This window comes from Salmo salar, chromosome ssa21 (assembly GCF_905237065.1).
Source record: "Salmo salar chromosome ssa21, Ssal_v3.1, whole genome shotgun sequence".
NCBI classification, from domain to species: Eukaryota; Metazoa; Chordata; class Actinopteri; order Salmoniformes; family Salmonidae; genus Salmo; species Salmo salar.
The window spans coordinates 22,881,144-22,893,705 of NC_059462.1; the positions used below are offsets into that span (position 1 = coordinate 22,881,144).

The 12,562-nt window shown below is 42.3% G+C and overlaps 1 protein-coding gene across 10 annotated transcripts in view; it reads right to left on the reverse strand.

Moving 5' to 3' along the window:
* The window catches only part of LOC106581949 (probable ubiquitin carboxyl-terminal hydrolase FAF-X), a 90,578-nt gene that overhangs the window by 56,713 nt on the left and 21,303 nt on the right, over positions 1-12,562 (reverse strand). For 7 of the 10 annotated variants that reach the window (XM_014164512.2, XM_014164509.2, XM_014164514.2 and 4 more), the window contains exons 5-12: positions 10,783-10,895; positions 8,288-8,524; positions 6,804-6,919; positions 3,133-3,384; positions 2,795-2,933; positions 2,486-2,638; positions 1,446-1,550; positions 1,229-1,327 (exon numbers count right to left, since the gene is read on the reverse strand). In XM_014164512.2, the coding sequence (XP_014019987.2) occupies positions 1,229-1,327; positions 1,446-1,550; positions 2,486-2,638; positions 2,795-2,933; positions 3,133-3,384; positions 6,804-6,919; positions 8,288-8,524; positions 10,783-10,895 (1,214 nt within the window). The remainder of the gene's footprint in view (positions 1-1,228; positions 1,328-1,445; positions 1,551-2,485; positions 2,639-2,794; positions 2,934-3,132; positions 3,385-6,803; positions 6,920-8,287; positions 8,525-10,782; positions 10,896-12,562) is intronic. The other 3 variants (XM_045704550.1, XM_045704551.1, XM_014164515.2) reach the window with 1 other exon arrangement.

Genomic DNA, 12,562 nt, shown 5'->3' on the forward strand with positions numbered 1-12,562 from the left:
TCACAAAGATCTTTGAAATTGTTGCATGTTGCGTTTATATTTTTGTTCAGTATAAATTGTTTAATCGCTCGCACGCCGCACACAGCCTAGTTTGAGATAATCTGTTGGGCAGAGAGAGCACACAGCCTAGTTTGAGATAATCTGTTGGGCAGAGAGAGCACACAGCCTAGTTTGAGATAATCGGTTGGGCAGAGAGAGCACACAGCTCTCCAACAGCTGATTGTTTCGTGGAGCAGCTCACCGAAGACCGACAGCGATAGGAAAGATGTTGCAAGTTATGATATCTACCTGTAAAGGCTAAGGCCAGAAAGGGTATGTAAACCAGGTATTTAAAAAGTCTGGGAACATTTGCGATGTGCAATTCAGTCATCATGGAATAGCCTACCTTGAATTCAGACATTTCATCTAGGCGATTTGGTCCTTGAAAAGTCCTTGACATTCTGGTAGCCGATTTAGAAGTTCAACGGCTCCAATATAATTAGGCCGATTCATGATTTCCTTTATGATCCGTTTTTATGAGAGCTGTAGCCGCATTCGTTTGTTTCCCGCCATTTCAATTGGTAGGTGCTGCGCTATTCGGTTGCTTTTGTTGGGGTAAAACCATGTATGGATATATTATTACAAAGGGAACCTGTTTTTTACTCACTTTCTCGTTTCAAGCATACAATAACTCTTCAACATCTCAAATGGCAAGACTGACTAGCTACTACATGGACAGACCTCATGAGTGTTTTTGTGTCAGGAACATCTATTGCTGCATGCAGTCTATTTAGTCAGGCAATGCCCACATTCTGACATGTTTTAGAATATAAAAATACATGTCAATGTCAACGCATAATGCCGTTAGGAAGGCCTATAAAATAAATTATGCTAATGTATACTTTTTTCGAAAAACAATTTTTTTGGGGGGTGGGGTTATTTCTTTTGTCTATTACAACAGTGAAATATAAAATGTAGGTCCTTGAAAATGACAATTAAGTGCTTGGGGAAAAAAGTCCTTAAGTCCTTGCATTTGTCTGTATGAACCCTGTATAGGATACTTGCTACAACCTAATGGAAGATAAAATCACCTGCTATTGAAATGATGCTCGCATCATTCGCTTTCCTGTCAGATCTTGACCTGGTCAGTATTCTGTTCCATTCGGGCCAGTAGCTTTCATTTGGCACTGACCCCGTCTGGACTGGCAAATTGACCTGAATGTCGATCCCTGCTTTAACCTATGATTACCTTGTGGGCCATCACTCCATCCTTGTCGTCCTCTGCCAGACGACGGATCAGCTCCAGCAGCTTCTCACGCTGCTTCTTACTAGCATTCGTCCAACTCGCCTGCAGGCCACAAAAACCACCACGGGGGTTAGGAGAGCAGTGCGTGTGTGTGTGTGTGTGTGTGTGTGTGTGTGTGTGTGTGTGTGTGTGCACGCACACATGGAGAGAAGTCTCTCACCTTGAAGCAGTCAAAGAGGTGGTCGAGCTGCTCAGGAGAGAAGTCCCAGGCCAGCTTGGCTAGGAGGTCGTGGACGTTCTTCACGATGGCCTCATGTTTACCAGCCTGCGGGTGGAACAAAGTGTCAACAAACATGTAAACAATTACACTGCTGGATTACCATCTGTTTCCAGCCTCTGATAGAGAAGATGCAGGAGCACATAAACATAATTTAATGGACCGAGCCATGCTCAGGAAAGGGCGTTTTCAGCCGATCAAACCCAATGACCTGGAAACGCCCCAGCTAAGACATAAGGGATTTCCCATTCTGCTTTTAGTGCCGTTATGGGTAGAACCATGTTTTTTGGTGCACTTTGAGGCACTGTGCTTTTACCGGTATTTGCAGCATTAACCACTAGCGTTGCTGCAGGTAAGAAATCCTAGGAAATATTTTGTAATTGACACAAGCCGTCTCCAATCAATCAATCAATCAATGTCTGGTTGTGTGTTTGTCTTTGGCGGAAGGATTGCCTGAACCAGAGAATGCGTAGCTCTGCCACTTAAGGTGTTGGCTTGACAGTTGCTGGACCCAGGTTCGAGTTCCAGTCTGGGCTACCCCCCAAATTCACTAGAATATAATTCCATGGTTGGTTTCATTGACTTTTTCCTTTAACTGCACTGAATTTACCTGTTTTTGCTACAACTTCTGAGTCCATTGGAGAGGTGTAGAATCACTGATCTACAAATAGTATTCCCTGACAAATAATAGGTTTTGTGAGATTAAGATTCACAGAGCTACGCCTCCCCTAACTCAGCCAAACACGCAACCAAACACACACGCACAACCAGACATTGATTGGAGACAGCTTGTGTCAATTACAACACATTTCCTATGATTTTTTTACCTGCAGCAATTCTAGTGGATAATGCTGGAAATACTTGTTAACAAGTACACAAAAAAGCATCTTAGTTATGGGTCATATCCCTTTCACCTGAACCATGCACCATGTGTGTGATAATCAATGGCTCTCTCTTCAAACATGTACACAAACACACAGTACCTGTGCAGCCCAGATGTTGTCCAGGTCCTGCATGGTAAGAGCTTTCTCTTTGATGACGAAGCGAAGTATCTTCTCTAGTTTTTCTACGTACTGAGGCTGGTGCAGACTGTCCCTCAGCACGATGGACAGGATGTGGTTCTGCTGGATCCACTCCTGAGAGACAGACATCTTTCAACCTCCACTCAAACACCAACAGTTCTGCCGACTATGCCACCAGAAACAACACTAAGGTATACTCTATATATTGCGCACTTTGTGACAAAAGCGCTCGTAATAAAAATACATTTGATTGGTTGGTGGTTAACTCACCGCCATGCGTTCTGCAGTAAGCCACTCCTCCTCCTCAGGGTTGCCATGTCGATGTGTGTAGTAGGACACACTTGAGATTACCTTGTTTACTTCATTTAGTGCATTCATTTTGCCATTAAAAGAGGAAATTTGCAATAACCTGCAGATGAAAACAACCACCACAGATTACTATCAACAAATAGTTCACATTGGGGCAATCCCTAACTAAAGACTACAAAACCCTTATTGACATCAGTACATGATTTGGGCACATCTCAGGTTAGCATTCAGCCAACAGTTTGAAAGACAGGTGTTTTAAAACAAAAGCTTTAAGACAGTTTGGTCTGAAGCGAACTCACCTAAGAATCATTTTTAACCTAAAAATCTCTAAGCTCTTCACGGTCTCCTCCTGCCCAGGCACCCTGGAGGCCAGGTTCTTCAGGGACTTGATGATCATGGACAGGGCGTCATTTTTGGCTTCGTTCTTGGCCTCTTTCTTCAGCTCCTCATCTGTCAGGTTCTCCAGAAACTGAGGAACCATCTCGATGACAGGCAGGAAGTACTTCTTCACCGTGTGCAATGTGAGGAACTCGTAACACTGCCCAAAAGGCCTGGAGGACAACACAAAACAGTTGCAACACGTCCAGTAGACCATGTCGTTCCCATAGCTCTATATAGGGTTCATACACATTTTAACAGATGGAATTCCATGACATTTCCATTACTCTGCATGACTTTTAACCAAATTTCCATGACCAACAATTGGCGGCATCTCCACGTACGTTTAAAAAAGTATGCCTAATGTGGTATCGATACTGGGAGGATGCGCTCTGATCCCATGTACCACCTTCTGTCGTTGTGGAAGGCACTTAACCCCCTACATAGAATACCTGTTAGGCAACTGTATAAAACACATGGTCAACCCTAAGTCTGGAGGGCTAATGTGTGTGCAGGCTTTTGATCAAGCCCTGCTCAAACAGTTCATCAAGGTCTGATTGAGCAGTTCATTTCTAAAATGTGGTTAGTTATAAGGGGACTGCAATAAAAGTCTGCACACCCATTAGCTCTCAGGGAGGATGGTTGACCACCCTTGATGTATAACATTACAACATTACAACCAAATACATTTTGCCTTTTGAAATACATTTGCTTATTCAATATATCAAAGAGCAAATGGCTATGTTAGGCTACATCTCTTGATATTCAGTTGAAGCAAGCCCACATACATTCTATATGACATTTTTCAAGTTGTGTCATATTTAGCCTATCTTAGAAGTGTTTACTTTGCAACTCAATAGATGCTAGTTAGCCTGCAATGTCGCACACATTGGATGCCCAAATCAATTGGAAGTATCTACAAAACAAGTTGAAGCAACATAATCCAAGGCTACATAAAATATTGTTTCTTAAAATTACAGTTCCCGATTAAAAATTAATTTTGATTAACATGACTAAATTCACCGCAATTGAACCAAATCCCAACTAATATAATGGCGGAGTGAATTGTTAGTTAAATCAAAAAGAATCATTTAAATTAATCAAATGAATCTTTCAAAAAAAGTAAATCAACTTTGAATGGCCTTATTGGCGAGTGTTGGCGGAAAGTTTTTTGGGACATGAATACATGCTAATAATAGATAAACAGTAAACTTGAGGGTACAATAAAATGTTTTGAATTGGCTACCTAGTTATTAGTCTGTTCTCTATCATATTTTATTGGCCTACCTGCTGCTGCAATGTCCTACTGTCTCTCCTTTAGTTACGAGGTGATGCGCGCAAACAAAGACACGCTAAAGTGTCATTCCGATCCTGGCTGATATGTGGATTTTTATTTGATTGACAAAATATTTCAAAACCGTGGCTAAATAACTTACATTAACAGAAATTATGAAATACATTTCAATTACTTTTCCAAACCTTTTTGGATTTGATCATTTTCCAAATATTTTCCAGGCCTGTAAAACACCATTATAAAACTCCATGAGTTCTCCAGGATTTTCATGACCATATGAACCCAGTCTATATGTTGAAGCATGTTTATTAAAAAAACAGAGTTGTGGGTTTGATTGTTGTATGGGCCACATTAAAGCTTCTTCTAAATTACAACATCAATCTAGTCATGAAGACAGCCATTAGATGAAGACAGCCATTAGAGCAAGAACCTGAAGCCTTCTTTACTGATGACACGGTGGGATGATATACACTGGTGGTGCATGGAGTTGAGTTGGCCTTCGGGAAGTATTCAGACCTTGACTTTTTCCACATTTTGTTAGGTTTCAGCCTTATTCTGAAATTGATTAAATAGTTTTTTCCCCCCTCAATCTACCCACAATACCCCATAATGACAAAGCAAAAACAGATTTTTTTTTGCAAATGTATTAAATATAAAAAAACAAATATCACATTTACATAAGTATCAAGAGCCTTCACTCAGTACTTTGTTGAAGCACCTTTGGCAGCAATTACATCCTCGAGTCTTCTTGGGTATGACGCTACAAGCTTGGCACACCTGTATTTCTTCTCTGCAGATCCGCTCAAGCTCTGTCAGGTTGGATGGGGAGCATCGCTGCACAGCTATTTTCATGTCTCTCCAGAGATGTTAGATTGGGTTCAAGTCCGGGCTCTGGCTGGGCCACTCAAGGACATTCAGAGACTTGTTCCGAAGCCTCTCCTGCGTTGTCTTGGCTGTGTGCTTAGGGTCATTGTCCTGTCGGAAGGTGAACCTTCACCCCAGTTGAGGTCCTGAGCACTCTAGGTATGACTACACAAACCGTGAGCTAACTTTAACTAACTGGTTAGCTCACTAAAGACACAGATCTGGTGTCCTTCCCCAGATCTGTGCCTCTTTACAATCCTGTCTCGGAGCTCTATGGACAATTCCTTCGACCTCTTGGCTTGGTTTTTGCTCTGACATGAACTGTCAACTGTGGGACCTTATATAGACAGGTGTGTGCCTTTCCAAATCATGTCCAATCAATTTAATTCAACACAGGTGGACTACAATCAAGTTGTAGAAACATCTCAAGGATGATCAATGGAAACAGAATGCATCTGAGCTCAATTTCGAGTCTCATAGTCTGAATACTTGTAAGTAAGGTCTCTTATTTAATTTGAATACGTTTGCAAACAAATTCTAAAAACCTGTTTTCACTTTCTCATTATGGAGTACTGTGTGTAGATTGCTGAGGATTTAAAAAAAAATGTAATCCATTTTTAAATAAGGCTGTAACATAACATGTCCCGTGTGGCTCAGTTGGTAGAGCATGGTGTTTGCAACGCCAGGGTTGGGGGTTCGATTCCCACGGGGGACCAGTACAGAAAAAAATAAAAAATGTATGAAATGTATGCATTCACTACTGTAAGTCGCTCTGGATAAGAGCGTCTGCTAAATGACTAAAATGTAATGTAAAATAACAATGTGGAAAAAGTCAAGGGGTCTGAATGTTTCATATAAAGTGAATTTGTGGGGGGACTATATACATAAAGTGCTTTCATTTCTAAACTGTAAAACATATGTATGGAAATACCCTCGAATAAAAGGAGACATTATGTACTGTCGCCTCGTATATAAAATGTTCTCAAATCAAAAAATACTGGAGTAGAGCCAAATTTAACAAATGTAGCTTCACTGTCCAAATAAATACAGCGGGGAGTGTGATGTAGAAAGCACTTGGAAATGTAGTGAAACATGCTATTCAAATGTAATCCATTAAAGCAGGGGTTTTCAACCTTTTCTTGCCCAGGGACCCCCACCCAGGCAACCCAGGGACACCCATAAAATGTCAGCAACAACAACAACAAAATAATGTATTATTATCAGGTGAATGGTAATGGCAAGTAATCAACATTTTAAAATGAATAGATTTGGTAGACTCATTATTTTGACCTCACCACAGCTCTAACAACTAGAAAGGTATAAGAAAAGTGTGCAGGTTTGAAGCCAATTTCACAGACCCCCTGCCCTAGGGGGCCAGTGACCAGTTTGAAAACCCCTGCATTAAAGCGTGTGTGTGTTCACAGGCCAACTCACTTGATAAGTGCGGCGATGATCTGGACGTTCAGTGCTTGGCCACCGATGAAGCGATCGTGCAGTGTTTGAAACCCATTTAACGAGCCAAATTTGTTTATTAAATCCACCAACCAGCCCTGTAAACAAAGAGCAAAAAAAGAACACACACGGTAAAGACACTCACCACCCGACCACTATTCACTCAAGCTGTTGAGCTATACAAATACATCCCTCTCGTCTAGCAGCTATTACACAGAAAGGCTTGGGTTGATTGAAGAGAAAATCAGAGGAGAACTGGTTGGCTTCTGATTCAACCCACATGCCCATAGAGGCTTCAGCAGTGTTCATATTGGGCTGCCTGCCATCTACAGCAGACAGGCAGCTGCCACCTTGGCTTCCCTCCACAACAATGTTCATATTGACCCCCCCCCCCGGCCCACGCTCCATTCATCGCACTTTTCATAGAAGAAATCACACTCTCCCTGGCATAGCCCACTCTCATTTAAACACTACAACACTCGAGTGCATCCTTTTATTGTATTTTCATCCCTCCTTCATTTTCTATGCAGTACACGGAGGGATCCTCCTTTGTTTCTGTGCGCTGGCCTACAGGCGGCAAGCCCAGAGCAAACAATACTGCTCTGTAGATTTGTTCCAAGAAAATAAATTGCAGGCCAACGGACGACAAAAAAGACTGTTCTCTGTTCCTATGGCAATCGCAGATATCCAGAGGATATTTTATTTAGTCTCAATTCAAAAAATGTATTCAGACATTTCTCACTGTGCAGATATGAAGAGATTTAGATGGGCGAAAAAGAGACATTCACACAGTACCCCCAATATCATTTATTTGAAGTAATTGAACGGAGAAAAAAAAATATATTTTTAGAACAAGTGCCGCACTGGATTTGTGAGTGTGTGTGTGATGTGTACATACATACACACACAAATCCAGTGCGGGCCTTGTTCTAAAAATATATTTTTTTTCTCCGTTCAATTACTACAAACAAATATCACGTGTGTATATATATATATATAAATATATATAAAAACACACACACACACACACACACACACACACACAGATCGCAAAAATAGCAAATTTATCATAACCATTATACATAAATCCTAATTAATAAATTTCCCCACATATAAATCCAGTCAATAAAAAAAGCAAATGCCATTTAAGATTAATTTATTGAAACCGTAATACCAACTGGTTATATTATATTGTGGAACTCAAGCTTAATAAAGGCAGTAACCTCAGAAGTGGCACTTGCTTCAAGAAGCCTATGGCTGTGTAATGGCATTGCTCTGTTAATTTGGCAGACAAGACGCTCTTAACACTAGAACCGCCTGGTCTTTCATCCTATAAGTACCAGTTAGAGAACGTTGCCGGGAATCCTTTAGCATATGCATCAGATGCATATCAAGGAGTACAATGGGAGAACAACAGGTGGTTCACCTTGGGTGAGAAATAATAAATCTTTGGGGGGGGGGCCTACCTTGAATTCGGACCCTACCTTGGGGGAGCGAGGGTCAGGGGGGCGGGCGAAGAGCTCGTCATCGGCCAGCTGCACCCCGGCAGGCACCGTCTCAGAGGGCCGTGTGCCGTTGTAGATGTGGAACTTGCAGTGGGGGTTGGTGGCCATGGCCAGCAGCTCCAGCAAGGGGAACCAGTCCTGAGAGAGCTTGGCCACACACAGCTCCACCAGCCGGTGTGTGTTGTTGATGATACACCTCTGGACAGGGAGAGAGAGCGAGAGAGAGAGCGAGAGAGGAAGCAGCAGTTAGTCTAATCATTTCAAAACAATCAGTGAGGTGATTTGCACTGAAACAGCACAAGAGGTCTATTTCAATCGTAACATACAAATGTAAGCAGTAATAGTTCTCTGATACACAGAGAACATTTTGATAAAGCCTTGAAGTGGAGTCTGTGCCCAGACCAAACCCAACCCCTACTATAGCCCCTAACCCTTCAGTCTTTGTAGACCTGGAGGAATCAGTGGCACAGCGGTCTAAGGCACTGCATCTCTGTGCTAGAGGCATCACTACAGACACCCTGGTTCGAATCCAGGCTGCATCACAACCGGCCGTGATTGCGAGTCCCATAGGTCGGCGCACAATTGGCCCAGCGTCATCCAGGTTTGGCCGGTGTAGGCCGTCATTGTAAATAAGAACTTCTTCTTAACCGACTTGCCTAGTTAAATAAAGGTTCAATAAAAAATAAGCAAAATGTATTTAAAGATAAGCTCCACATAGTCTAGTTGACACGAGTTACCACAGCCGCAAAGTCAAAATTGGTTACACCACAAAAATTCCTGAAAACAAAAATTTGCTCTTTGGACTTAATTTAAGGTTAGGGTTCGGCATAAGGTTAGCAGCAGGGGTTGTAACCAGTTTAAGGAACAGAAAACCAGGATATTTTTTTTTGGGGACGGATGGAAATGAACAAAGTGATCTCTAGCATTCTGGAAGATTTTAAAAGCACTCCCCCTGAAAAAAAAACATCAAATGCCTATGCAAAGCATTCACTCTATCACTCAGAAACTTATCCTTCCAGTGTCTGCCGGCCAGCATGATTTCTAGGTTAAGGATACTATAGTTATGTTTCACATTGGATTTATTAACAACAAAAAAAGGTATGACGTGTTTTAAATTCTGGTGTCACTGCACACACACACACACACACGAGCTTGTTAGCTAGCTCTGGTCCAAAGCATTGAGCTAGCCTCGGTGATGAGCCAACTGTCAGACGTTCAGATGTCCTCCATATTAGCCTCTCCCCCTCAGGTATCTAGCTAGTATTACGTAATTGATAGGCTTACTACTAATATCCTAAAAACAGTTGAATGAACGTTATATCATGATGCCCAGTGCTTCAAGCCAAGCCTCCATGTCATGTCAACCCCGCAAAACGACTGACAGATCTCGCGCCCTACACTGTCCAAGCATGTAAACTAGCTTGCTCGGTCCATAGTAAGCAACTCTATCCGCAGTGATTGGTGGAGTTAATGGGCTAAATGTAAAATCTCTTGATTTCACAGGTTTAAAAAGGAACGATATAAACAGGTACTTTTTTTTTTTCTTCGTTCAAACCAGTTCAGAACTTTATAATGCTGGTCGAAACAGAACAAAAAAAAAGTGTTATTTTTTTATTTAACTAGGCAAGCCAGTTAAGAACAAATTCCTATTTACAATGACAGCCTACCTTGGCCAAACCCTAACCCGGACGACACTGGGCCAAATTGTGCGCCACCCTATGGGACTCCCAATCACGGCCGGATGTGGTACAGCCTGAAATCGAACCAGAGTGTAGTGACGCCTCTTGTGCTGAGATGCAGTGCCTTAGACCGCTGCGGTTCTGTTCAGAACAAAAAACGATAGGGGAATCGGGGGGGGGCACCTGAACCCAAAGCTGGAGATAGAGCTGGGCTGTCCTAGTGGGTGGCTCACACTCTACTGAGAGCGGCTATTCAGGATCAATGTTACAGAGTTAAACAGAACAGCTAAACCAAAGCCCCCTCCTCCAATAAAAAGAGCATTGATCACCCCTGGGATTCTCCGTTAATTTTTCCTTCTTTGCTCCAGCTCAAGGGTCCAGATAGCAAACTGTGTTGACCGACAAGACTGAGGCAGAGGAACATAAGCCACCTGCTTTGCATTCAACAGAGGACAGAAAATAAATTCATCGGATCTCAACAGGAGGGTGCTTCTGGTGATGTCACTCCCCTTAGCAAGGCCCTGTTTGAATACTTCTTCAGAAATGCATCCTTCCCTCCTTGAGTTAATCACAATTAACACAATTGGATTGGTCAAAAAACAGGATTTCCACTGGATAGATTTCACCAATTCCAAATCTTGTCAAATTAGTGATTACCCTTAGGAAGGGACTGGGAGGAGGAAGGGTTCTCAAAGTACTGGAAGAGGGTCCGTGACTTCTTAAAAAACAGTGACCACTATCCTGATTAAATTATATATAATAAAGAAGAAGACTCACATGGATCTCAAACTTCCACCCGCTGACGGCCTCGTCTGTAAGGATCTTGGTGAAGGAGATGGTCAGGCCATCTCGGAAAAACCTCTGACACGCCTCACACTTCACATCAAGTCCTAAAACAGAGAGAAAATAATTAGGTGCATGGAGATATTGTACTCCCAAATCAGTGAAGGCTCCTCAGGAGGAAGGGAAGGACCATCCATAAAAATGTAAATAGTTTAAGTATACTTAATATATTCACATTACCAAATAATTTATTAAAACACACTGTTTTGCAATGAAGGTCTACAGCACTCTGTAGGGTAGCACAATGGTGTAGCCGGAGGACAGCTAGCTTCCGTCCTCCTTCCGTCCTCCTCTGGGTACAATGACTTCAATACAAAACCTAGGAGGCTCATGGTTCTCACCCTCTTCCATAGACTTACAGAGTAATTACGACAACTTCCGGAGGGCGTCCTCCAGCCTATCAGAGCTCTTGCAACATGAACTGACATGTTGTCCACCCAAGGATCAGAGAATGAATCTATTACTGAAAGCACAAGCTACAGCTAGCTAGCACTGCAGTGCATAAAATGTGGTGAGTAGTTGACTGCAGCTAGCTAGTTTAGCCTACTCAAACACCCGGCTCAAAACAGAGGAGAGGGATACTATGTTAGCTAGCAAGTCAAGGTAAGCTTTTGGTTTTATTAATTTATTGCCACAGGGGCCCGCCGGTGTAACTGCTAAACTGCTTGCTGACTGTATACTGTACTGCATGATTCTAGCGGGTTTACTAATGCGTTAGTTCTAGTCGTTATGTGGTCTATGAAGTGTGCTAATATAGTGTCATGACTTTACCTCCTTGGTGAGGATCAAAAGGTGCCAGATCAACTGGCAATGGCAGACAGCTAGCCAGAACCCCCCTCTCTCCCACAGGAGAGTAGAATCTCTTGATTTCACAGGTTTAAAAAGGAACGATATTGGGAAGGTAAAAATCCCTTTGTTACTGAGAGACTCTTGTCGCCCAGAACTTCATCATCAAACAATGGGACAATATATTTCAACATCCGAATGTTGGGAATGATGAGAGATGGAATATGGAAAATGTATGTCTATTTTGTTGTCATTAAAATAGTTATGAAGACGTTATAACGAAAACATTGCAACTTGAAGAGCTTTTACACTGTGTATATCAGGTTTACATTATTTACGCTGTGTAGAAAATATCAAGGATAAAGGGAATGTTTTTGTGACCATAGGATTGTGTTTTTAGTTCCCTAACAAGATCAGAGTAATTATGATGCCTTGCTTCGTAACTAGCCATGCCTCAGGGAGCCCAGAGAGCGTGTCAGCATGACGTAAAACCCCCTTTCTACTCGGGGGTATAAAAGGATTAAGTTAAGAATTAATATAATCAGACTAGATGGACCAAAAGCTGCAGCATGGTCCACATTAGTCACGACCCCGAAAACTCCAACACGAGGTTGAAGAAGACAAAGGAACCTCTTAACAGTTAGTTGAGTAGCTGTATCTAAGAAAGTGAATTTAAGTAGGACCATCCGGTTATTCTCTTCAAATCATCGTTGCCTACACTGCTTTCATCACCACTCTGGGATCATCGACACGGCTGATTAGCCCGTCCCCAGAAGACCACTTCCAGAACGAATTCAAGTAAACAGACAACTAAGAAGAAGGACATTGTGACCTCTTGTGGACAATCAGAGACTTACACCCGCGAACGAAGGAGGCCATCCGAAGAACAGGCCCCCCTTCTCACCAAGCGAACCCTGCCCACGAAGGC